We start from the raw sequence: 25,364 nt of genomic DNA on the forward strand, positions 1-25,364 counted from the left end.
TCCCCCTCCTCCGTACCCCCTCGCCACCGTCCTCTACTCCATACCCCGACACCCAGGCCTAGGTCTTCCGTCCCAGGACCACCGTGACAGAGGCTCTGGCAGGCGCTGTCATCGTTAGCACAGACTTGGCTGCCCACCCTACCTCCGTACCGAAAGGCTAGGACACCCAGGACCCTGTGACTTAAGATATGCAAAGAGCTCAAAACGATGGAGGGCAACTGGCCCGTGCCCACTACGACGCTGGCGCTGAGGACAGTGTCCCCCCTCGGGTCTGCCTCCACCTGCGATGCAGGGAGAGGACCACAGCCTCGCGGCGCTTGCTCTCCACCCGGGCTCCTGACGCTTTGCGTCTGCCTCGGTTTGCCTCGCAGAGCCTAGGGCACAGTCGAGCCAGCCTTTTACTATGCAATAGAACATCTGGGGACCGCGGCCAAGCTCTGTCCTCGTGAGGACATAGGGTACTGGCGTTAATCGGGGCATCTTTTCGTTCTATGCGCACCTCAGCTCCAGTGGCTGTGCAGTCATTGCCATTTTCCAGATAAGAAAACTGAGTCTTTTTTTTTTTTTTTTTTTTATTTATTTATTTTTTTAGTTCTCGGTGGACACAACATCTTTGTTTGTATGTGGTGCTGAGGATCGAACCCGGGCCGCACGCATGACAGGCGAGCGCGCTACCGCTTGAGCCACATCCCCAGCCCCAAGAAAACTGAGTCTTAAATCCAGTATCAACACCACGTGCTGACTCTCGGATTTTCGAACTCTCCCCCTACAGTATCTTTGGAGCCTTCCTAGGAATCAGACGGAAATCTAGGGACAAATGCCAGGAAGAGTCTGGATCCTGCGTCTTAGGAGGGCAGCAGACTCCCATTTCTGGCGCGGGTGTGCCAGGCGCCCCCAGGACGCTGGGTTGGTCGGGAGGTTCGGATCCGGGGACTGATCCCTGTTCTGCCTAGAAGCAGGGTCGCCCTTTCTTCCCCCACCGCGTGCACCGAGACCTAAGGGCAAGCGCAGGGGGCGGTGCGCAGGGCAGGCGGGCTCACACCCAAGTCCGCCCGCCACAGCGGGGGGGGGGGGAGGTAGGGGGTTGCTCCGCCCTTTGACCTCCGGGATGTTGACTAACTAGGCGGCCAACCCACGAGCCCGGGAGAGCCGCGTCCCTCCGACGGCCCCACCGGCCAGAGGACACTCGGGGAGGAGGCGATCAGACCCGGTGGCCATGGAGCGCCGCGTAAGAGTGAAGACTTGGGTGGAGGACAACAGGGCCTCCTTCCAACCCCCAGTCTGCAACAAGCTCATGTGAGTCTGAGCTCCTGTATCCGCCCCCTCTGTCCTCGCCATCTCCTCCATCTAACCAGCCCACCCCCGACCGGTACCGCCTTCCAGGTCCAGTTCCTTGACCCAGAAGCCTGCAGAAAGAGGCTGTCATTCTCTTGGCTCCTTCTGGGAGGGTGAGGACCTGCTGTTCCGGGTTCCACCACCTCTATCTGTTCCTCTTTCTGGTAACTGCATAGTAAGGGCTGTGACTTTGACTTCTGCCTATGGCCAGGGTGCTTCTGAGGCAGTAGGGGATGAGATGACAAGATGCTCCTCCTTCCAGAGCTGGCAAAGAGCTCTCCAGCCCCCAGGGATTCTCTCAAGTTCCCCCAAGGACTCCAGTGGACTTTGGGAAACTTTGAAATTTGGGGAGAATGGTTTTCAGTGCCCCAGAATGAGAATAGAACCTAGGTCTGAGGACAGGTGACACACACAGGCTAACCTACAGGCAAAGGGGGAGGTTAGAGGATCAGCCCCTTTGGAGAGATCTTGATTTATTGTTCTTTCCAGAGCCCCTCTTTGCAGGTGTACACACACACACACACACACACACACACACACACACACGGCCCTCCCAAGGCCACCTCTGCCTGCAACACCCAACAGGGCTGAACTGGTCACTGCCATCTTTCTCTCACAGATCTCTCAGGCCCTCCCTGTGATCACCTCCCTCCCCTTCCTTCAGTTCCATTGCTGGGCCTCCTGTGACCCCCAGACCAGGCTCACATTCCCCATATTTGCTGTTCTTGCAAGACAACTCCTCTGGCACGGTACTTCAACCCACAGGGCAACAATCACTGATGTTGTGACAGGCCAGAGACCATGCCAAGCATTCTGGCATCATCTCATTTAGTTCACACAGTCCATGAGGTGGGATTTAACAGAACTTTCCTAATGTCATAGAGCTAGTGCTGGACAGAGTCCAGACTCAAGCCCAGACTCCAAAGTGCACATATTCTCTTGGTCAGTGTGCAATACCACCATGGCTAACAGTCAGCATTTCCCCAAACACGACTCTTTTCTGCCACTATTGTCCTCTCAACCCACATCTTTATCGTCTCTGTCCCTTTCCTCCACTTCTCCCTATTCACAGTCTCTCATTCTCAGTCCCCCAGTTTTTCTCCCTCAAAGCATCTCACACCCATCTGCTCAACTACCGCCCAGACATTGCTCTGATTTCTCCCTGGCCACCTCCACCCTGGGCAGTACTGGCTGCCCTGCCTCTAAGGCCTCCCCCAATATCCTCCAGCGCTGCCCTGGTGCTAACCATCATCACAAACACACTCCCTCTCTTTATTCACTCATCAGATGTTCACTGAGCACCTACTACCTGCCAGGCTGGCCTAGACTCTGGGGATACAGAAGGAAACACATTGACAAAAGTGCCTTCCTTGTAGAGCTGACATTCCGATGGCGGTAGCCAAAGGTCAGAGTGAGGACTGTGCCTTCCCCCTGTTTTAGTTTGCTAGGGCTGGCATTGAGTCTATGCCACACCTCCCCACTAGCTTCTGCGGCTTTCCTGGCATTGCTGGTCTCCCTTGGCTCGTGCTGCATCACCCCAATCTCTGCCTTCATCTTCACAGGCACTTTCCCTATGTGTCTACGTCCATATTTCCTGTTTGCAAACAACTCTAACCCACCCTACCCAGATGTTAACTTATAACATCTGCAATGCCCTTATTTCCAAATAGGGTCATATTCTTAGGTCCTGGGAGGTTAGGACTTCAACATATGAATTTAGGGGGGACAAGTTCAACCTATAACACCCTCAGCAAGGCAAGAAGCTGCTGGAGGGACGTAATCTGCATTCTGATCAATGGGTTGAAACAGTTCTGGAATGGATTTGTTCAAGAACTTTCAGTGTGTACCTAAATTATATCTCAATAAAGTTGATTAAAAAAATACTTTCTGAGGCTCCCCGGCATCCTTAAGCCAACACCAAACGCCTTGCCTTAGCTAGACCCCCTCCTGATCCAGCCTTCTCAAGTCACTCCCCAAGACCACCTACACCCACCAAGACCCCCAGCGCTTCCTTTCTTGGGTCTCTGTACTCAGCTGACTGCTCCCTTCTCTAGGCACCTCAGCGCTTCTCTCCTCTCCTCCAAGCAGCTTTAAGTTCTTTAAGCTCAGAACTACCCCGTGCCAGCCTCCTCCTGCCCAGTAACCTCATCCATCTTTTCATTTGGGGCATGATGGATATATGTTCTTGGTTATTAATACCTGCCTCCCATAAAGGAGCCCCCCCTTCGTGGGCTGGAAAACAATCTGCAGGAGAAGACACTAGTCAAAGACTTCCAGTCTAGTATTGGGGGTTCACCTGCCCCCAACCCCTCCATTGCCATCAAACCTCATCGTGGCTACAGTCAGCCTCTACTGCAGAGATCTGAAGTAGCAAAAATGGTTCCTGCACCTGGATTCCGCACCTTCTCATTCCCAGGGAAAGCCCTTGCCCCAGCCCTCTGTCGCTTGGCTACTTAAGACCCCGGGCCCCTACCCATGCACAGCCCACTGCTTATTTTAATCTCTGCAGAATAAACCCTAGAATGGAAGATGGGTGTGTTGCTGTCAGGAGGTACAGAGTCCCATAAAAGGTGACACCACACCAATAGTAGATAGGATGAGGAGCTTGGGCATCCTGTCAAGTTCCAAACAGCTGACAGTGTACACCAGGGTCAGGGCACCAGCCTGGGAGTCAGGGAGCCCAGGTCTGAGCTCAGGTTCTGTCATTCCCTGGCTGCATGACCCTCTCTGAGCTTTAGCAAGTTTGAACAGTCAGCTATCAAATGAGTTGGTCACACTAGCTTATTTTATCAAACACTTAAATAGTGCTTATTATATGGCAGGCACTGTGTTCTGAGAACTTCTAAAAATGAATTTGTGTAATCCATTGAAACTTGATGCAAGAGCTAGCTCTCCATTTTACAGATGACAAATCTGAGGCCCAGAGAGGTTAGGTAGCATTGCCCAAGAGTGCATGTAGAGCCATTGGATGCCCAGAGGCTGGCTCCAGCTCCTGTTTTTAAACGCATGTCACTCTGACTCAGTGCTGTCTGAGCTCCTGCTAGATGTCACAGTCTCCTGAGTCAGGCCTCTAGCCATTGGGAAACGGAGGGTCCCACAGTCAGACATGGGGCTCTAGTGTGCTCTCTTGTGATTGGAGATCCTGAGCACTGCCCCGGGAGGCTAGGTGATGAAGCGACAGAGCCACTGCTATGCTGCCCCTCTGTGTGTGTCACAGAGGGACACACTCAATCACAGACACACAGGCACTTAGATGCACATGGACACAGGCTGAGATGAGAGTGGGAACAAGGATCTGTTCCTTTTCCTAAGTGTTCCAGGCCCCCTTCCCCCTACCACAGCCCCCTCCCTCCCAGGACCTGGTCCATGACCTCCCCCACCACTCCTTTGCAGGCACCAGGAGCAGCTCAAAATCATGTTCGTCGGGGGCCCCAACATCAGGAAGGACTATCACATCGAGGAGGGCGAGGAGGTAGGTTATGACTGCCCCATCCCAGTCCAGGCAAGGAACATCAGCCCCTGGGGGAGCAGGTACTTCCTGATCAGGGCCAGAGCTGTGGACTGAGGAGGGGAGGCATGACTGTTAAGGGACACTCTGAAATCGCAGGGGAAACCTGCCACCTCAAAGTTGCCACCTTGGGCAGCCCCCTCCTTGAGGTGGAGCCAAGGGGGACTCAGCAGGAAGAGCCCTAGGAAATAGCCCAGCCCTGTGGGTAGGACAGGCTCTCACTGTGGGGCATCCGGTCCCTGACACACTAGCTGTCCATGCTCCAGGTGGGATGCCCGGTCCACTGCCCCAAACCTGAGTATATACAGTTGGCCTCTAAAATGAGACCCAAGCACAGGAGGGAACCTAGTTTTCCCTTCCCATCCCTGGAGCCAGGTTCTCCCTCTCCTAGAGCGAGGGGGGGAAATCTAGCTATATGAAGTGGGAGTGGGCTGGGGGTGGGTGGTGGATGGTGGTGGGGAGATGGGGAGGGGACTGAAGGAAGAAGGGCAAGGATGGGGGCTGAGGAATGGGTGGGACTGGGTGGCCCCTCCTTACTTAGAAAGTGCAAGACACATCAGTTAGGAGGTATGTGACCGGGGCAGGGGTTGCACTAAATACCCTTTGTACCTTGATTTTTTAACTGTTTCTCTGCTGCCTATCCCAAAGTACATAAACAAAAGTAAAATTAACAGAGAGGGAAAGCCCTCGTAAGGAGAGAGAGACACGGACAGGATCCTAACCACCAGAGACTCCAGTGGGAAAGGATCCATATAGAGCCCTCCAGCAATCTGGAGGCAAGCCTGATTCTAGGGTCTGAGATGCAAAGTCTAGCTTGGTCACGGCCCTCCACCCCACTGCTCGTGTCTTCCTACAGTCCAGGACTCCAGTGAGCCCTGGAGCATTGCTCAGTCAGCAAACATTTGGTGAGCACCTAGTGTGTACACAAGGGCGGAGCAGAATCAGCCCATCCCTCACATTTCCAAGGGCCTTGCCCTCTCTGGGCCCACCCTTCTCACAGACACACCTCCCCAGAGACCCTTTTCCTCTTTGGAAAAAATCAACAGGAAAATTCAAACCTACAGAGAGGAGGAGGGGATAGATCAGGAGTGGCCACGGTGGGGGAGGCAAGGCTGGTGTCCTGCCTGCCTGAAGCAGTCTCATGGGTAAGGACAGCAGCTTCCACTCACCTGTTAGCTCTGATACCAGCGCCCACCCCTTGTGTCTACTGGTCTGTCTCCCTCCTTCCCTTTTTATCCTCTGCCACCCATGCCCCAGACCCATCTCATGGTTTCTCCAAGCATCACATGGGTGTCCACTGAGGACCTGGGTCAGCCATGCCCTGACCCAGCTGGCGCTGAGAGATGAGCAGTGCCGGCCTGCACATGTGTCCTTACTCTGGAGGGACATTCAGGTGTCAGGGAGGAGTCTGACTGGAGATGGGTTTGTGATGACATGCCCCCCCCCACACACTTTGGTAGAAGGGCAAGGTACAGCATCTGCCACAGGCTGCTGGTGGCCTCGGGACTGAGCATCCGTGTCCTCTCTATCCCTGCCTGTCCTTACCCAGCTAGAGCTGGAAGAATCATTCAGGCCTGGGTTCAAATCACGTCTCTTACTGACTGAGCCAGATTTCCCTCCTTGGTGAGTTCTGACCTCTGCAGTACTCCAAGTGGCCAGGGCTGCCTTCAGAAACCCAAACTCCCCAGTACGTCCCCGCACTCCTGCTCCACTTCCCCACTCCTTTCCTTAGGGCAGGCAAGTGCGAGAAGGAAGAAGAACCTCTTATAACTGTGTGATCTTGGACAAGTGCATCGCATGTCCTCTGAGGCTTCCCGTGCAGCATGTGGGACAAAGGTGAAAGGATTCACCAGCTTAACAGGCTGGGTCCTCACCTCGCCTGCTCACTGTCCTGCCACCTTGTAAGGCCTTTCCAGGCCGTGAAGCCAGGCTCTGTCTAAGTCTCCTGAGCCGGCGGGGCTCACTCTTCCGGCTAACTCCATGCCCCTTCCCTCCCCAACATCATTTTCTTACAAATCAGCAGAATTCCTTTGGGACTGCCTACAGCCATTTGAGATTTTCTGCTGTCAGTGATTGGCTTGCTGCTCCCGGCCAGACCTGCCCCCAACACAGGACAGGCCCCTGGGTAGGGGACAAGGCTGAGGAGAACCCCACTGCCTTCTTGTTTTGTTCAGTGGTGGCTAATGCCCTGCAGCCTGCCCGGAAATGGTTTGGATCTGACCCAGACATCACCCCAGACTCTCCTCCCACCTTTCCAGATGTTTTGGGGACCTGAAGACTAGGCCCTCTCCTCAGAACTCCAGGGTCCCTCCTCCCTTCCTGAGACATATGCATACATGGGTTTTCCCTCAGCTTGGGGAGGGGATGGGACATGCTGAATTGCTCCCGAGAAGTAGTTTTTGTCTCATTTGTATTCGGTAATGTTTATAGGTGGTTTTATTTATTTGTTCTTATTTTATTTATTTATTTATTTTGCAGAACTGGGGATTAAACCCAAGGGAGCTCTGCCACAGAGCTACATCTCCAGCACCCCTTTTAAAATGTTTATTATTTATTTATTTATTTTTGGTATCAGGAATTGAACCCAAGGGCCTTTAATCACTGAGGCCTAGCATGGATGGCAATGTCCCCTGTTCCCTGTGGGTGAGCCCTTTATTTTTTTATTTGGAGACAGGGCCTTACTAAATTGCTGAGGGCCTCTCTAAATTGCCCAGACTGGCCTTGAACTTATGATCCTCCTGCCTCAGCCTCCTGAGTTTCTGGGATTACATGTTATGGGTTATTTTAAATAATGAACATAATATTGTTTATTGTAGAAGACATAATAAATATGTTTTCTGGGGGGTTCAATCCTCAACAGTGTAAAAAAAATTGTAAATTTAACATTTCCCCTCTTTTTTTAAATTGTACTATGGATTGAACCCAAGGTGCTTTACCACTGAACTACACACCCAGTACTTTTTTTTTTGGGGGGGGGGGTGGAGGGACAGGGTCTTTCTAAGTCACTGAGGCTGGCCTTTCACTTCTAATACTCCTGCCTCATCCTCTAGAGTTGCTGGGATTACAGGCATGCACCATCATGCCCAGCACATTTTGCCATTTTTATTGTTATTCAAAAGCCTATTTTTAATGGTTGCATAGTGTTCCATATTTTGAATATATCATCAAATGCTTATATTTCTTCTATTATTATTGGCATTGTTTTTGCAATTCCGACAACTGCTGATGTTAACAATTAGAGGTATATTGAGTGCTCACCCTGTGTTGAGTGTAGGCTTTACAGCAGCCTTCTGAGCAGATACTACTCATGCTGTAGAAGAGGAAACAGAGGCACAGAGAGGTTAACTGAACTGACTGAGAGCACACAGAGGCCTAGCAGACTAAGGGCCGTTGATTACTGAGGCCACATTTCTAAGATGCTATTTCCAGGGCAAAGATGTAGGTGACCTGTGTGACCTAGGACATGTCCAGTTTTAGCATGGAAGGTTCTATACCAGTGTGGACTGTGAAGATTCTTCATGCCCTATGCCATGATGCCCTTCATGGTGGCCTTGTGTCCACATGTACCCTGCAGCAGGCTTAGGGGCCACATTTCTCTAGCTTCTTCATTTCTTAATTTGTTCAGCTGGGTTTCTCTTAGTAGATGTTGTGACTGCAGCCTTTATCTCCATTAATTCCTTACATGATAATTACCACTATTATTATTAATTATTATTATTATTATTATTAAAAGTCCTTCAACTATTTGGCTGGGGCTTTTAACACCTGTGCAAGCAATGTATAAACTGTAGAGAGGGATCGAATCCTCCTCCTCCTCCTCCTCTTCCTCCTCCTCCTCTTCCTCCTCCTCCTCCTCTTCCTCCTCCTCCTCCTCCTCTTCCTCCTCCTCCTTCTCCTCCACGCTTCGCTTCCATCTCAGTAAGCATGTTAATTGGGTCTTAGGATAGAATAAGGAAATGTGGTAGGAGCCTCCCAGAAAGAGCACAGTCCCCGCCCTAGGCTGCTGACCTCCACAGCTCCCAATGCCTGAGCATCACACTGGCCGGAAGGACCAGCCCAGGCCCAGCACCGTGCACAGGCTCCAGTCCCAAAGGCAGCTTCGGGACTATCTAGCTGTGTGCCCTTGGGCAAGTTGCTTTGTGCTCTGAGCCTCAGTTTTCTTTTTCCTTCCTTTCTTTTTTCCCCCTTTGCAGAACAGGCTAACAATGCCCTTGGAAGTTGTAAAGATTTCTGATAATGTACATGAAAGAGCTTGGCACAACCCCTGGCCCCTGTGAAAGGGTGGTTCTTCTTACCTGGCTGTCTCCAAGGAGGCTCTTGTCCAGCCTCCTGCCCCCAGCCAGACACCTGCTGTTGCATCCTGGGTTATTTTGATCATCACTTGCGCGTTCGCGATGTAAGATGTGTGTCCCCTGCTGCTGCCAATGGCCTGAGTCAGGGAAGACAGAAGTGATGGAGTTGCTCATAAACCTAAGGTCTTTGGGAAGTTTCTCGGGTTTTCTAGTCAGAACTCGGGGCCTGGGCAGTGACCAAGGACCTGGAGGAGGGAGCAGGGCGTCCCAGGCTCTTTGCTGTTCCACAGGTGTTTTATCAGCTGGAAGGAGACATGGTTCTCCGAGTCCTGGAGCGGGGAAAGCACCGGGATGTGGTCATTCGGCAGGGAGAGGTGAGGCTGGACCCCAGCAGATGGGGTGGCAAAGGGCGCCAGAACAGGAGCCCATCCTGGCCACTCGCCCTAGCCTTGGCTGAGGCACTGTCCTCCTCACACTTTCCTGCCCCTGCCTGGTCCCTGGGCACTCCCTCCTCTGGGCCACCAAGTGCTAGCACAGCCGGACATTCCCCGCTTGGTTCCCTGGGCAGGCCTGGCAGAGAGCAGGGCCTAGCATGGATGGCAATGTCCCCTGTGCCCTGCGGGTGAGCTGGGATGCCTGGGAAGCTGCAGGAGCTGATGTCTCCGTGAGGGATGGCAGCCTTGCTGGGCACCTGGTCTCCACCACTACAGATATTCCTCCTGCCTGCTGGGGTGCCCCACTCCCCGCAGAGGTTTGCCAACACCATGGGGCTGGTGATTGAGCGGAGACGGCTGGAAACCGAGCTAGATGGGCTCAGGTAAATGCCCCTGTTGGGGCCTGGGGCAAACAGCAGGCTAGTAGCAGAGGGGTGCAGCTCAATACTGCACAGAAGGAATCCCAGGTTGACTCAAGAAAGCACTTCCTGGTCACTAAGAGGGTAGAGGGGTTGGCTGCCAGATGCAATAGAGTTCTTTATTTGCTGGCTAACTGGGAGGGTGAGGGTGTTCAGTGATGGGTATGGGGGATGTTGTCTCTGCCCCATACCCAGGAGCCCATTCAGACTGATGACCCTCTGGCTGGAGTCAGAACCTGTTTTCCTACATGAGTCAGCTGGGGGGGGGGCGCTGCAGAAAGGGAGGTGGGGGACAGCCAAGAGGACCCTCTACCCAGGGCAGCCCAAGCACTGCTGCGTCTCACAACCTCAGCTTCCAGGGTCTAGTCTGGGCCACCCCAATCCACAATAGGCACAGATAGCTGGGTAGCACCCGGCTGTGGGCCAGGCACTGGGATGGAGCTTTGTATGTATTTATTCATTGAATGTCCCCCAGATGACTCTAGGGAGTAGGTACTGTTATCTTTCATACTGGGTACAGGGAAGGGAAACTTGCTAGAGCTTAACCTTCTAGACCCTGGGAAAGCAGGGCCAAGATCAACACCAAGGAAAGAATGCAGGCCCAGCTGTGTACTCTGATTATACAGCTGTGATTCACATTTGGTCTAATCAGTTGCCCAATTGTTATCCTCTGAAAAGAGGAAGCCTCTGAAGCAAAGAGGACCAAAGATTTTTCCAAAAGTTAAACTTTTTAAAATTAATGTTTGTCCCTTTGTGCTAGAGACGGAACCTAAGGTCTTACACATGCTAAGTACATGCTCTACCACTGAGCTACACCCCAGCCCTTTCACTAAGAAAATCTAATTTTCTCATCAAGTTACTAGGGTCAGGATATTTTGGCCCACATCTTCTGCTATAATTGCTAAAATGGGCCTTTTTTTTTTTTTCCGGTACTGGGTATTGAACCCAGGGGCACTCCACCGCTGAGATACACTCCCAGCCTTTTTATTTTTCATTTTGAGACAAGGCTTCACAAAGTTGCCCTGGCTGACCTCAGACTGCGTATCTGAGATTGCAGGTGTTTGCCACCTAGCCTGGCTCTTTTAATGGGTACTTTTTAAAAATGCTTCCTTTTTTTTTCCCTTCAAATTACCTAAGTCATACACATTCACTCAAAATCTGGAAAAGTGCAGGAATGCAAAATGAAAAATAAAATTACGTCTCAGGAAAAGGATTAATGTTATGGTATATGAATTATTTCTCAAGAAAACAAAACAGACAAAAGCAAAGGGGAAGGGGGAGTGTTTGTCATCCCCAATTAAATCTAGAAGCACTTAGATTTCCACCTTTTTTCTGTGCATATCTGTACCTGACAACATTGCAGTCTTCTTGCCTGAGTGGGTTTGAATTTTGGTTTTTGTACTTAAAAAAACTCATGAGTATTTCTCTATTAAATCTTTTCAAAAAATACAGTATTAATAGCTTCATAATAATCTACTGTATAATATGTTGGACAGACAGATACCTGGCCTTAGATTCTAGAAGGAGATTCTCCAAGGGACTTTTTAGAAGAAGTCTTCAGTGATGGAGAGGACAGAGTCCTCAATAACATTTTACAGCAAATTCAATATCGGATTTCATCTGGCTACTTTTGACCTTTAATAAAAGCCAGGGACTCAACATTAAAATGTCACTCTGAAGGCAATTCCTGGAGGGCACTGCAGTCCCATTATGAAGCTTTCTAGTGCCCAGCTCCATCCCAAGAGGAGTTTCAGGGTGCCAGGTGAGTGGATGCCACGTGTCTGTAGACCACCTCCATCAGCAGGACTGATTCTCTTTTTTCAGTGGGAGTTGAAGGGCAGGCAGAGCTGGCTTGGCCTAAGAACTAGGCCTGGGGATTAGGGCATTCAATTGACAGAAGCCCCTAGCACAGATGAGCTGGGCAGGGGAGTGGGGGGAGGTGGTGCAGGGACCCACTGAAGGCTGTGTATGCATGCATGTCGCCTTCCCTGGAGAAGAGGTTCAGAGATTTGCTGTGGTTCTCAAAGACAGCCATGACCCCGAGAAGACAAGAAATCCTCATTTGGGGGACATCTCTGTATGCTAGACACTGAAGTTTCTATGGACCTTGACCTTGAGCACTGCAGCTAGCCAGCCCTGGATTCAGGCTCAGCCTCAGCTTCCTTTTTGGGAAAAACACACCTGGATTAGATACTCTCCAGGCTTTTAAGACTGCCTGACTTAGGTGGTCCTGCTCATGGAGATGGTTCACAGATACACGCTGCATCCACCCAGCTCCTGGGATAGGGCTGGCCACCAAAAGCTTCATAATGGAACTTCAGTGCCCTTTCAGGCCTTTGGAGTGGCTTTTTTTTTTTTTTTGTAGCATTTTAATGTCAAGTCCCTGGCTTTTATTTAAGGTCAACTGTCTGACTGTAAGTCGCTCAGCTTTCCTGTGTCTTGGGGTTCTATTTGCTTTCTAGGTTGGGCACACTGATGCTTCTGAAGGGTCAGGGGTAGGTATATAAGCACTGCCCACAGGCTGCGCTGACCCAGGAAAACAGGCAGCCCCCAGCTCTGTAGGGCCAGGCCCAGAGCCCACAGGCAGAAGCAGGCCTGAGCATGGATGCCCGGGGGGCTGCCCAAATGGGGAGCCAGGTTGCCTGTCCTCTGTTTTGGCAGGTACTACGTGGGGGACACCGTGGATGTCCTGTTTGAGAAGTGGTTCTACTGCAAGGATCTCGGCACCCAGTTGGCCCCCATCATCCAAGAGTGAGCCCTCAGCCCCTCGCTGTCCTGGGGCTGCACATCAGTATCTGCTGGCCTGGTGCCACCATGCCTGGGAATTAGGGAGAAAGTCTCCCCTCCTGCGGGGGGTTGGGGCTGGAGGGAGCCACTGGAGAGACTGCTCCACAGAGCTGGGAGGGAAAGTGTGTGAGGGCCCCACAAGTGTGTGTGGGCTCCTGCACCCAACAGTGTATGGCGTGTGTGTCTCCCCGGCTACTCAAGCAGGAATGCCCGCCATTCCTTTCTCCTCCCTGTTGTCCCTGCAGGTTCTTCCACTCCGAGCAGTGCAGAACAGGAAAACCCATCCCTGGTGAGGCCACTGGCAACCATCTTCCCCCCTCACTCCCTTTCCACAATAGGATGGGTTTTGGCCCTAGATCCCAGGAGTCTCTTTTTGGGTACTCTGCCCAGTACTCAAGGTACTGAGGGAGATGGCACTGAATGGTACCCTCGCGTGGCTACTAGTAATTGAGTTGGATCCAGGGCCTGGTCAATTGAGAGCTGAGCTCTCTGGATCTGTGCCTCTGGGCCTGGGGAGGCTGAGCCCAGAGGACACTGACCATAATCACACCTTGGATGCAGACCAACTGCTCAAGGAACCACCATTTCCTCTGAGTACACGATCTATCATGGAGCCCGTGTCCCTGAAGGCTTGGCTGGATGGCCACCGCAGGGAGCTGCAGGCAGGCAGATCCATCAACCTGTTTGGGGACACCTATGAGACACAGGTAATGCTGCCTCCTCCCTCACTCAGAGAGCAAGGGCTTTGCTATGGCTGGAGGCTTCATGCTCCCAAGCAATCTCTCTTTGCTTTCAACTTCCTGAGCATCTGCAGCTTACCTCCTGCTAGGAATTCTGAGCTTTTGGTCAGTCACATCCTGGAAGCTGGAGATCTGTTTGGGATAAGGATTGGGTAGACACGCTCAGAGAAAGAGCCAAACACAGCTGACCTTTCATTCACCATTTATTGAGTGCCTATTCTGTCTCAGGCTTTGGCAGAAGAGCAGGATGGAGTCACTGCCTCACAGAGTGTGTGGTCTAGCCAAGTTCTCAGACAAGTTAATCCACAACTGCCACAATAGTGAGATACATTATTTGATAGAGAAGCTACAAGAAGCCAGAGGAGGTAAAGGAACAATTCCAATAGGGAGAGAAGTCAACAAAGGCTTCCTGGAGGAGGTTATAGGCAAGTTGAGTTTAAAGCTGGTTTAAAGGCATTTGCAAAGGTTGGAAAGGGAGGTGGAGAGGATGTTCTAGATGAGAGAGAAACAGAAGCAAAGGCATGAAGGCTTGAACCAGTCTGGACTGCAAGCTGGACAGCAAGTTCCAGATTTGGCTGGAGCACTGAGCACAAGCCCTTTTTGGCCCTGGTTGCTGACCATGCACCTCTGCTGAGGTTGTTGAGAGCTGGGGTGGGGAAGGGGAGGCAGGGGGCCAGGCAGTAGACCGTGAAGCAGTACGCAGGGCCCAAGTCCCGGCGGGTCTGCTGGTCTGGCAAGGTGGAAGAACTTGTCCTAGAGGCAATGGGGCTTCAAGCGTTGAAGCAGAGGAACCAGGAGACCAGAGTAGTGTTTCAAAAAGATCACCCTGTACTTTGCGGGGACTGATCAGGAGGGCAGCAGGGCGAGCTGCCTGCAGGCTGGTGGTTCCCTTGTGTTGCAGTTTGCCCTGGCACATCCCATTTGGGCAGGATTAGTGCCCCCAGGAAGCCATGCTCACTGGGCACAGGCCTGCCCTTAGAGGTCTGGCCTGCTTCTTCTTGGTACTACAGCTGCCCGGAGCTTAGGCAGAGTTATGAGAGTAGAAGGTGGACCCCGAATCCCGTCCCACCCCCTCATGCAGCAGTGGTGTCTGGCCCTGCACCCGCCTGCTGGCCTGCATCTGCCACTTTCACACCCTGATCTCACCTGTTTACACCAACAAATAGTCACTGAGCACAGAGGCTGCAGGCTTTCAGGCCAGCACAGGTGGAAAGCCCTCAGCCTGGCTCTCCTCATCCCTCTTCAAACTTCGGCCAGACTCATAACACCCCACAGAGGAAGGGAGGTGGGCACCCTGTAGGAAGCTGAGGTGTGTGTCCCTAGTGTGCCCTGGCGCATGCTCAGGTGAGCAACTTGAGAGGAACCTCGGATGCGTTTGTGGGGGGCAGGCCTGCATGATGCCCAGGAACACGTGGGCTGCAGGGAGGCCTTCTTCTCCACGTTCTGGTTTCTGCCCCGCACACAGGATGCGGCTAGTCTAGGCCCCACCTCTGCCCCACTTAGGTCTGGTGCCTGGGGGTCAGGTTCAAGGCCATCTCTCAAGTGGGGTAGGAAGCAGCAGAAAAATCTGTTTCACCTCCCACCAGGTAATCGTCCATGGGCAAGGCAGGAGTAGAGGCCTGGAACAGGACGTGGATCTGTGGCTGTGGCAGCTGGCAAGTGGGGCCCAGGGAGAGGGTGGCACCACCTCCTGTCCATGGGGATCAGGCTGTTACTGGGCTCGTGCTCCCATGGAGGGCCCTGCTCTCAGGTCTCCTTTCAAGGCAGACTTGGGGACTTTCAGACAGATGTTGAGGCCCGACGTCCTCTATTGGATTCTCCTGCTCTTCTTTCATAGGAAGGCTCCTCAGTGGTGACACTGGGGGAAGAGCACTTGGGCCTGGCCCCAGATGACAGCCTCCTGGTGCCAGCTGGGACCTCGTGAGTAAATGGGGGGATCCCAAACTGTGGGTCTGCCTTCCTTTCCCTGGAATCCTCAGGGTCTGGCTTTGCCTGACCCCGGCCCATCTATCCCTCCCAGGTACGTGTGGGAGCGAGCGCAAAGCTCTGTGGCCCTGTCTGTGACTCAGGACCCTTCCCGCAAGAAGTGCTTGGGGTGACGTCTTGCTGTGGGCCCAAAGCAGTCACCATGTGCCTGAATGCTATCCCGAGAGCCACCCCTGCCAAACGACTCTCCCAACCTCCACAGATTCTCCATGCACATTGGCTGAGCACCTCAGTGTGCCCCCTGCTGAGCCCTGGACATTGCCATCATTCACCCTCCTGCCATTCCCAGCCCAGAATGCCAGGCTCCTAGGGTCCCTGTAACCTCCCTTCCCCTCTAAAGCCATCAGCCCCTGTGGTTGAACATGTGGTGTGCCATCCCATCCCTCTGTCCCCACGGATCCACTGCCCACCACTGAGAAGAACCTTAATAAAGGCTTCCTGGAGAACAAGCACCTGGGGGTCTCCACACACACAGGCATCATGAGTGGCCCACCCTACGTGCTCCCCAGTGACTTGTTACATCTGTAGTGTCAGGGCACCAGGTGACGAGGGACATGGTAGAGTCTGTCACTGGGTATTCCAGCTGGTGGATGGACATTCCTCACTGTGTGTGACCCCTACCACAGTTGAGGTCATCTCTCTCCCTCTTCCTCTGTTCCCATATATTTTACATATACTACTCCTGCTCCTGCAGGAGCCAAGAAGAGAATAGGGAATATCCCAGGACATGGGTCAGGGCACAGCAGCTGAAAGAGGGTCTTAGTCCAGGTACATGAAGTGGGGATCCCAGATAGGAAATGATGAAAATTAGCCCTTCTACTTTTTTTGTTTTTTAACATTAGCTCTGTGCCAGGGAATCCCCTGGCAGTTTTTACATAAATTATTATTTCATTTTCTCCTCATGGCTCTCCAACAAGGTGGCAGCGCCCAAATGGTACAGATGAGGCCCGGGGAAGTTTGGGAATCAGACGGTGCTTCCTGAACAGGCCTGTCTGCACTCGGACCTCAGGCTGGTCTCTCCACCATGCCCCTTTTGTGGTTGCAGCTCGTCTACCCTCAGCTTGCCCAGACTGGAGCGCAGGGCAGCGGTGAGAACTGGAGGATCTGTGGGAGAGTGGTTGCCACCATACCTGGGAACCGGAGGCCTGTCCAACGTGGCAGCACAAGGCACAGGGCAGAAGCTGTCAGGCCCTGGAACCTGGAATCACAGCCTCCTGTTGTCTCAGGTTTTCAGGAGCCTGGGGTCTCACCTTCACACAGGACTGGACATGGGAGACAGGAACTGTACTATGGTCAAAGCCAATCCCTTTCTGCAGTGAATGCTGGGTGGGGGAGGGTTGACAAGGGGATTCAAGGACTGAGGTTGTTCTGTTTGGGAGACAAGTCCCCAGACCCCCATACCAAAAAAAAAAAAGTGCAGCAGGGTTAGATGGTACATTCCTGCAATCCCACCTACTCAGGAGCGTGAGGCAGGAGAATTGCAAGTTCAAGGCCAGCCTGGGCAAATTAGCAAGACCCTGTAGCACATCCAGGGTTCCCTTCTGTTGTATGTTGGTTATGGAGTTGTATGCATGCACTGAAAGTATTGGGGTGATAAAAAAGTGAAGGGAGACAATGAAAGGGATGCAGAGGTGACTGCTACTATGTCCAAAATTGTTTTCCTGAAAAAAATCTGTGTCATCTCGGAATGTTGGTGTAGCTCTGAGAATAGAGGTGTTAGTGCACGAAGACTGGAAAGTCATGTGCGACCACAGCTTCCAGTGCTCAAGAGGCTCAGAGAGGATGGCTAAGATGTCACCCTCTAAGAAGAGTACTGGACTTGACAATCAGATGGTCATTAGTGACTTGATGGAGAGGCTGCAGGAGGGGCAGAAGGGGAGCCACAGAGCACTTTAAGGAATTGAGGAATTCATGAGATTTGAAGTCATGGAGACAATTCCTTCCTCTTTCAACAAATTTGCCAATAAGGGGCTGAGATGAAGCTAAGTAGAGGACAGAGGTTTTGGTGGTTGACATTTCTATTGTTTCCTGGACTGAATGGAGAGATTTAATATAGTGGCAGGAGAAGAAAGGAACGATAAGAATGAGATGATAAAGCAATTCATACTATGAGTGCCAGGCCCTCTTCTAAGCACCTTACACATCCCAATTTCTTTAGTCCTATAAGGTAGACACTATTATTACCCATATTACAGATGAAAACATTGAGACCCAGAGAGGTTGAGGGACTTGCCCAATGCTACACTGCTAGTAAGTACCAGTCTGGTCTGGGTCAGGATACTCTACTGCAAGGCCCTAGGGAGTGGGTGGGTGGATACAACCTATGGGTAGCAGGAGGGTCTGATTATGAGAGGTAGCAGGTCACCTCCTCTGGTGAGGAGAATGGTACTATTTCAGAGTCTTGGGGAAGAAAGCTGACAGGATTATTAGGAGGCTTGGCTCTGTGGGAAGAGGGCTTAGAGATGACACAGGACTAAAGTGGCTCATTCTGGGAATAAGAAAACAATCTCCCAAAGAACCTGTAAAAGGGTCACTAAGCAAGGAGCCAGCAGGGCACAGTGGTGCACACCTGCAATCCCGGCAACTTGGGAGGCTGAGGCAGGAGGATCTCAAGCTGCAGGTCAGCCTGGGAAACTTACCAAGGACCAGTCTCAAAAAATAAAAAGAGCTGGGTATAGCTCAGGGGTAGAGCATCCCTGGGTTCAAACCCCAGTACCAAACAGAACAAAATGCAAATGGACCGGGGTGTAACCTAGTAGTAGAGCACTTGCCTAGCATGTACTAGGCCCTGGGTCCCATCCCCAGCACTGGAAAACCAAGAAGCCAAAAGAGGCCTGGAGAGTTGAGCAGCCACAGCTCTAGAGGAGTTGTCAGGGTTTCTGCATGAACCTCCGCAGCTCCGGACCACTTCAGAGCAAGGGCAACTCATCCAGGAGAGGAGAAGCAGCTCCCCAGGAAGCCTGAGCATTAAAATGCGGCCCTGGCCTGGAATTAGGGGTGGCCCTCCTGGAGAGGCAGGGCACGCAACACTAGTGACAGATGACCTCCCAGGAGGGAGGCAGTACAAGTTGGGGTAGACGCACCAGAACCACGCAGCACCTGAGGGATTCCACTAGGGAGGGGCCTCTGTGTTCTTCCCTGAGGGTTCTCTCTGCTTCCACAAAATCTCCCCTGACCATCATCCAGCGGTACTGACCCCTCCATCCCAGAACTCCTGCACACTACCAATACGGCCTTAATCTCAACTTTTCCTCTCTCCAAGAACCTGGACACGTCCTACTTCTCCATGGAAACCCTTGGAAGAAACTCAGTGCCAGCTTTTTGTCTTTCATCTCTCATAAAACCCAGCAAATAAGGGTCACACACAGGGGTCACCTCATCTTTCTCTGTGGTAACCTTGACAGAGAAACTAAAAGAGGGCAGTGGGACAGGGAAGCCCTGTGCTGAGCCACAGAAGCCCCCTCAATGTGCCATTCCAAGCTCCCTGGCACAGGTACCCAGAACTGGTACAACTGTGACTCCTTGGGGTAGTTACTAGGGAAAGGTCTGCCTGCTGTTCTTTCTACCCCCAAGACCTAGGGGGTGCAGGGTCAGGATGTGACATGAGAAAACACAGTCCCTCAGTAGAGAAAGGCTCCTGGGAGTCTGGTGTGACTGGGGACACAATCAAACTGGCCTGGCCTCATTACCTGAGACAAGGACCTCCTGACATGGAGTCCTGGGGTGTGTGCACCCAGAGCCTCAGAGCTGAGCCACCGTTCCAGTCAAGGAGAGCACAAAGCCAGGCGTTATTTCCAGGAATTTATTGGAAACACAATACAAACTGATTAGTAGATGGCATCTCCTTAGACAGACGGTCCACACTGGCATTACGCTGGAATGAATTATCCTGGGGAAGCATGCCCTGGGTTAGGGGTCTCTGGTCTGGAGAACCAGAGACGCAGAGGAGAGGAACAGGAGGGCGCAAAGAAAACTGGGACATGGCTTTCCTAAGGGGAGTAGGGAGGTGGGCTGCTAAATGAGTAAATCCCCCCAAAGGAAACCAGGAAAAACTGCGAAGAATGAAGGCTCCCTCCCTCCCCAAAGCACTGTCCCTCCAGGTGGAGGATAAAGAATCCACAAAGACCCAAGGGGGCAGCTCTGTCTCCTTCACCAGGGTCCAGAACAGCAGCATGAACACTGGGATGGGACACGACATGAGCAGGCAGGGCATAAACCCAGGCTGCTGGCCCTCAGGCCTGCTCCTGGCCTGTCCTCCAGCTGCTCTGCCCTACCACACGCTGGGGGCTGACCCTGCGGGTTGCTGTCCCCGGCTCCCAGGGAAGCTGGCTTCTGGCTGGGGTTAGCTAACATGAGGCACCGCAGAAATCTGGAGGGCAAGAAGGGAGCGGTTAAGCTCCTTCTCCCCTTCTCTCCACAGGGAGCCTTTCTGACAGGGACTGTCAAAATATATAGACCCTAGGTGTGCCTTTGGGGTCTATATTTTGTCCCTGGTGAGCAGAACTCTCTCTGCTTCCTGGCTGTCCTGAAGGACTCAGGGTGTGGGCGCTTCCTTGTTCCCCAATTCACGTCTCTGGTCTTTTTTTTTTTTTTTTCTGTGACAAATCTGAAATAAGCCCCTATGTTTGAAATACGGGGTGTGGTTTCTGCTTTCCCAGATGGGCCCTGAGTGACAGAAACTGGGCTGTGGACTAGGCAGAACAGTGAGAGATCCCAGCAACAGCCTGCAGTCCTCTCTTCCCCACAGTTAGGACATCAGAGGTGGTGCAGCGACTGGGGGGGTTGCTGCCTGCTGAGTTCGTGCCTTCGCCCAGGAAGCAGCACCACGGACTTCTGGGCTGTGCAGATAGTCTCAGCACGTCCACTTACACACTCCTGAACAATGGTGGCAGGCGTAACCACACAGGATGGCAACGCCATGGTGCTAAGAAGGGCTTGTTATGGTTTGGCTGTGAAGTGTGAAAGCTCATGTGTGAAGGAATGCAAGAATGTTCAGAGGCGTTGTGATTATGTGATCTATAAGGTCATCAGTGGATTAATCCACTAGGTGGATTGATAATTTGAAAGGACTACTGTACTGGGTGGTGACTATAGGCAGGCAAAGAATGGCTGGAGGAAGTCGGTCACTGGGGGTGTGCCTTTGGGGTCTATATTTTGTCCCTGGTGAGCAGAACTCTCTCTGCTTCCTGGCTGTCATGAATAGAGCAGTCTTCCTCTGTATCCTTTGACCATGATGTTCTGCCTTACCTGAGACCCAAAGCAATGGATTCAGCCAATCACAGCCAATTGTTTGCGACCAGTGGTCCACGTGATGCGGGTTAGGTGCGGGAAGTGAGGGGTGAGCACCCCTGTCCCCTGTATCCACATGTTACAGTCAAACCAGGCCAGGTGCACAGATAGTTTTGTGTGTTTTCTTTTTCTTTAGAGAAGAAACCTCAGAGGCCCGCTGCCTCTTCCCCCAGAGTCTCTGCTGAAGGGACGTCTCTGTGGGAACCCTGGGGAAATGCCTGGTATCTGTACCACCTGTCTCATGGAGCCCTGTGACACAGGCCCCTCTCCCACAGAGGCCCCTAAGTCCAGGACTGCCCCAAGGGTCATCGGTGGTGGGAACATGGCTGGTCACCGGCTCAGACACCTACACTGAGAAGCAACTCCTCAGAGAAGCCAAGATTGGGCAGGGACGGGCAGATGGAGATTGAGCATCTCCTCAGCCATCGTACACCTTGTTCTCCTCAGAGCCAAGCCAGCCTCAGAGGACAGACTTCCAATGTCATCCTCATTTCTGTGACACCTCACTCTTCCTGGAGGTCAGGTCAATTGTTGCCACTCTGTCTTGCGACAACCTGTTTGGGGCACCTCACAGCCATCCACCTGCCCCCCCCAACTGCAGCCCCCAAGAAACTGGGAGGTCAGACTCCAGTTGTTTTTCCACAGAGCCTTGAGGCCCACCCTGCTGATGGAGGGTAGGGGAGCGCTGGGCTCGGGCTGCTCAAGAAGCTAATGGCACTGAGTGGTTCCAATGCCCGCAGCTGTGTGCACAGATGGCAGAGTGGCCAGCTGGAATGCCACCAAGGGCTGTGCCCAGGGAAGGCAGGTAGAGCCCAAGCCAGTAAATCAGGCAGGTCTCCTGGGGCTGAGGCATATATGCCTACAGAAACACTGGCCAGAGAGGTGGGGACCATGCAGCCACCTACAGACTCATACCTGCAAACAGTCCTTCACCCCACTTTCCTTAGGCCCAGCAGAATCTGACTGCCTCAAATAAACCTGGGTGATTGAGGACCCGCTGTGGACCCACCTGGGTACAGCTTGTCAGCTGATTCAGCGGTAAGGGAACAGGGCAATAAGCAAATGGCTTGTCACAGTGATGCACACACTTGGCATGTTTAACACCTGCTCTCAATGGAGACTCCAGGGGAACACAGAACCAGAGAGAACACCAGCCTCCCCGCAGCAACGAACCAGATGCCCAGCAGAGCCCGGGGCTTGCCTCATCTTCGGATCACTGTGCAGCAGGGGCTGGGAGTGGGATGGAGTCCGGGATGCGGGGGTCAAGACTAACATTTCCCCAGTTAAAAAAAAAAAAGCAGCCTATTGAGAAAATGCCAAGTGACAGGAACAGCGAGGATGGGGAAATACCATGAGCTGCGTAAACACCAGCACATTTCTTAAGAAAAATGCACTCAGAAAGCTGCCACATCCCTCCTGTGCATAACTATACAGCATAAAACAGAGCAGGACAGACACATGCAGGGCAGCAGGGCTCCAAGCTCTCAGCAGCCTCCATCGCCTGAGGCCACCATTCCTGGGGAGTGTGGCACCAATAAGCGAGGAGGAGTGGCTCCTGCCCCCCCTTGGTTCTCAGGCAGGTCTGCTGGGGACAAGAGGTCTCTGAGAAGGAAGCCAGGCGCTGCTGGTTCACAGGTGGAGGTGCATATTTGGAACCTGCACTCCTACAGTTTCTTCCCTCCCCATCGGGTCTCCGTGGGGTACACGCGGGGGTCTCCAGCCGCCTCCTTCCCAGGCACAGCTGTGAACATCAGCAGGACAGTAGCGAGTCTTGGATTGTAGGATGGAACAGGGATCGCTCAGTCTGACACACAACAAGTGAGTTCTGGAAAAGGGAAGAAATAGGTCAAGGTTGAGCAAGAGAGAAGCAAGACAAGAGGGATCATGGGATTAGCCCTCCCACCATGACATCCTTCAGGGAAGGGAACCCAGCACCAACAAATGCTCACAATGTAGTTTAAGACTGGACAGGCCGTCCATGGCGGCACACACCTGTAGTCCCAGTGGCTTGGGAGGCTGAGACGGGAAGATTGCAAGTTCAAAGCCAGCCTCAGCAATGGCGAGGTGCTAAGCAACTCAGTGAGACCCTGTCTCTAAATAAAATGCAAAACAGGGCTGGGGATGTGGCTCAGTGATTGAGTGCTCCTGAGTTCAATCCCCAATACCTCCCCCCAAAAAAGACTGAACCAGAGGGGAAGTTTAGTAAGTTAAGAAGATATCCGATGTGCTAAAGCATCTGGAAAGTGGGTTTTGGATGGGCAGACAGAATGAACGCAGCCAGGTGGCCCAGCACAGCAGGCCCTTCCACACCTATCACCAGACCTTGGGGAACTTCCCTGAGACAAAAGAACAGGGAGCACAGCTGGCAGGGAGGAGGCACAATCTCATCTTCAGAAATCATAATTAATCATCATGACGTGGGGACTCCCTGGTGATGACCACCCTGTGTGTGTGTGTGTGTGTGTGTGTGTGTGTGTGTGTGTGTGTGTGTAGATGTAGCCCAGGGCTCTGCACACACCAGGGAAGCACTCTACCACTGAGCCACATCCCCTGTGGACACATTCTTTGTAGAGGGGAGTGAAGTTCGGACCCCAGCAGTGTCACAGGGTCAGAACCTGTTCCTATGGCCCTCTACTTCTCCCCAAACTTTCAACTCTCCTTTCTCCAAGCTCAGCATCTAGGGCTTTGCAAAGAGATGCATATATGAGCAGACCTGGCCTGTGAGCTGGGTCATCACCAGCTCATGCGACCCAGCAGCAGTGAGACCTTTTCCTTGGTCACTAGGAAAGTGGCTGGGAGGGAGGGGGTTTTTGCTCAGACAACATCTCTCCCATCATGCACTCTGCAGCCAGGAAAGGACCCAGGGACGCTCACCTTCACAGCCTTGTACCACGCTGAGGAAGGGTTGCAGGATGGAGTGGAGCTGTGCCTTCACTTCATGAGCCTTTCTAGAATAGGGAAGGCACATGTACACAGCCTGGTATTTGATATGGGCTCAGTAAAAATATATTAAAGAATCAGATAAATTCAGTTTAGGGATCAATAAACATTTGCTTTACTGAACTTACTGTAGGTTATATAACTGCTTTATTTAACCTTCACCAGAACCTTGGGAGGATTAGAAAGGTTAGGAACTTGTTCAGGGTCACACAGGTGAGTAAGGCCAGGGGTCAGGATCTGAATACAGATCTTCTTAATTCAGTCAAGTTTTTCCTGCTATACCAAACAGTACATCATCCCTCCAGCCCAGTATTCTGATAACAGCCCAGTAAGAACTCGCTGCCCCTTTCAGTGTCTAAGCTGAAGGCTATGCACGTCAGTATCTCTCAGAAGTTTGTCCCCCCCCCCCCCCCCCCCCCCCCGCCCAGCCCTTTTCTGCAGAAAAGACGGCGGGGGTGGGGGGAGGACTCTGTCACCCATTTGTCTAAAGCCCTGAAGAATGTAAACCACGTGCCAGAAGAGCCATTTGTATTGAATTCCACCATGGTAAATTTGTGCTAAACTTACCTGCTTCAGTTTCAAAGGTAACCCTCTCCCCCGCTAAGTAGCTCAGAGTCTGGCAGCCAAGCTCAACACCCGCCTTCTCTACACTGGCCACGGTTTTAAGTCGAGGTGTGCCATCTCTCTGCATCCCAGCTGGAGTGCTTCCCACCTGCCATTGTAAGGCGACCACCTCGCCATGCCCTGCTCAGAGTCCCCCCAGCCCACTTCGTTTCCTTGAAGCAAGAAACAAAAGCCACCTGCAGTCCCTAGATACAGAGGTCCCCGCATGGCAGCATTGGCAGAGGGCCCCAGGAAAAGGTCTAATGAGTCTCAGGTTTCCTTCCTAGACTCAGATGTAGCCCAAATCATTTCCCTTTTTTGCTTATTCTCAAATGCATTCATTTACATTTGCCACTTTTGTATGTATTAATCCTGACTCATAATAAGCAGTTATTTTGTTTTTTGGAAAATGTTCTCTGTTGCTTTGGCTACTTAAAGGACTTGAAGTCCAGGGGCTTGGAGCTTCTGCATTCTAATCAGTCCGTGCACAGAGAGCAACCTCTCATAAGGCTTCTAGCCATGAGCTTCTGAGGTGGCTTCCTTCCCTTTAAGAAGTGGAGGAAACTGCCATTGGGTCTGCAGAGGCTGGAAGCAGAAGACACAGACCGCACGCCCAGAAAGCCAGACTTGAGGCTTGGAGCATGGAAAGGCAAGAGCAGAGTTTGTCCCCAGAGTCGTCAAAGGGCTCTGGAAGTGGGGGAGGGAGGCTGAAACAGCCCCAGAGCTCAACTGACTTCTAACCCCTGGGCCACTGTCGACCGACCTCCTTCCAGTGTGGATGTTTATGCTCTGAAGAGGACAAAACTAAGGGTCTCAGGCACAAGGCAAGGCACGAAGCCCACTTGAGGCAGAGAGATGAAGTGAACGCAGGCCTACTAAATGATGCGCCTGCAGCGCTCTTCCTACAGAGCTCCCGGAATACAGACCAACTCCACACTCTGAGAAAAGAGCCAGGAAGAAGGCAAACTGGACTATACATGGAGAGGAAAACCTAAGAAGAACAAAAACCACTACCAATATCCTCAAAGAAG

General features: G+C 52.3%; 2 protein-coding genes and 1 long non-coding RNA gene across 10 annotated transcripts in view; 1 reads left to right on the forward strand and 2 right to left on the reverse strand.

Moving 5' to 3' along the window:
- The window catches only part of LOC124079581 (uncharacterized), a 29,988-nt gene extending 28,142 nt beyond the window's left edge, over nucleotides 1–1,846 (reverse strand). The window contains exon 1 of the long non-coding RNA XR_006847399.2: nucleotides 1,374–1,846. This is a non-coding gene — a long non-coding RNA (uncharacterized LOC124079581). The remainder of the gene's footprint in view (nucleotides 1–1,373) is intronic.
- On the forward strand, nucleotides 1,112–15,950 carry Haao (3-hydroxyanthranilate 3,4-dioxygenase). 2 transcript variants are annotated; one of them, XM_058573555.1, is made up of 11 exons: nucleotides 1,112–1,296; nucleotides 4,729–4,807; nucleotides 5,890–5,988; nucleotides 9,426–9,509; nucleotides 9,846–9,952; nucleotides 12,650–12,739; nucleotides 13,021–13,064; nucleotides 13,337–13,482; nucleotides 15,102–15,174; nucleotides 15,357–15,435; nucleotides 15,536–15,950. In XM_058573555.1, exons 1-11 carry the CDS (start codon nucleotides 1,217–1,219, stop codon nucleotides 15,612–15,614), a joined length of 960 nt encoding a protein of 319 aa, XP_058429538.1. In that variant the 5' UTR covers nucleotides 1,112–1,216; the 3' UTR covers nucleotides 15,615–15,950. The 2 variants fall into 2 exon arrangements, with proteins under 2 accessions (XP_058429538.1, XP_058429536.1); XM_058573553.1 differs by lacking the exon at nucleotides 5,890–5,988 and having other exon boundaries at nucleotides 1,124–1,296.
- Nucleotides 15,951–19,289: 3,339 nt separating this feature from the next.
- Mta3 (metastasis associated 1 family member 3) overlaps nucleotides 19,290–25,364 on the reverse strand; it is a 187,184-nt gene continuing 181,109 nt past the window's right edge. For 6 of the 7 annotated variants that reach the window (XM_058573549.1, XM_046425190.2, XM_046425178.2 and 3 more), the window contains exon 17: nucleotides 19,290–22,615. In XM_058573549.1, coding sequence (XP_058429532.1) covers nucleotides 22,590–22,615 — 26 coding nt within the window. In that variant the 3' untranslated portion in view covers nucleotides 19,290–22,589. Of the gene's footprint in view, nucleotides 22,616–23,664; nucleotides 23,739–25,364 lie in introns of all 7 variants that reach the window. The other variant, XR_009225191.1, reaches the window with a different exon arrangement.

The sequence above is a fragment of the Marmota monax genome, unplaced genomic scaffold (assembly GCF_021218885.2).
Source record: "Marmota monax isolate L192 unplaced genomic scaffold, Marmota_monax_Labrador192_F-V1.1 WCK01_AAM20220418_F8-fsc00015, whole genome shotgun sequence".
In the NCBI taxonomy this organism is placed as follows: Eukaryota; Metazoa; Chordata; class Mammalia; order Rodentia; family Sciuridae; genus Marmota; species Marmota monax.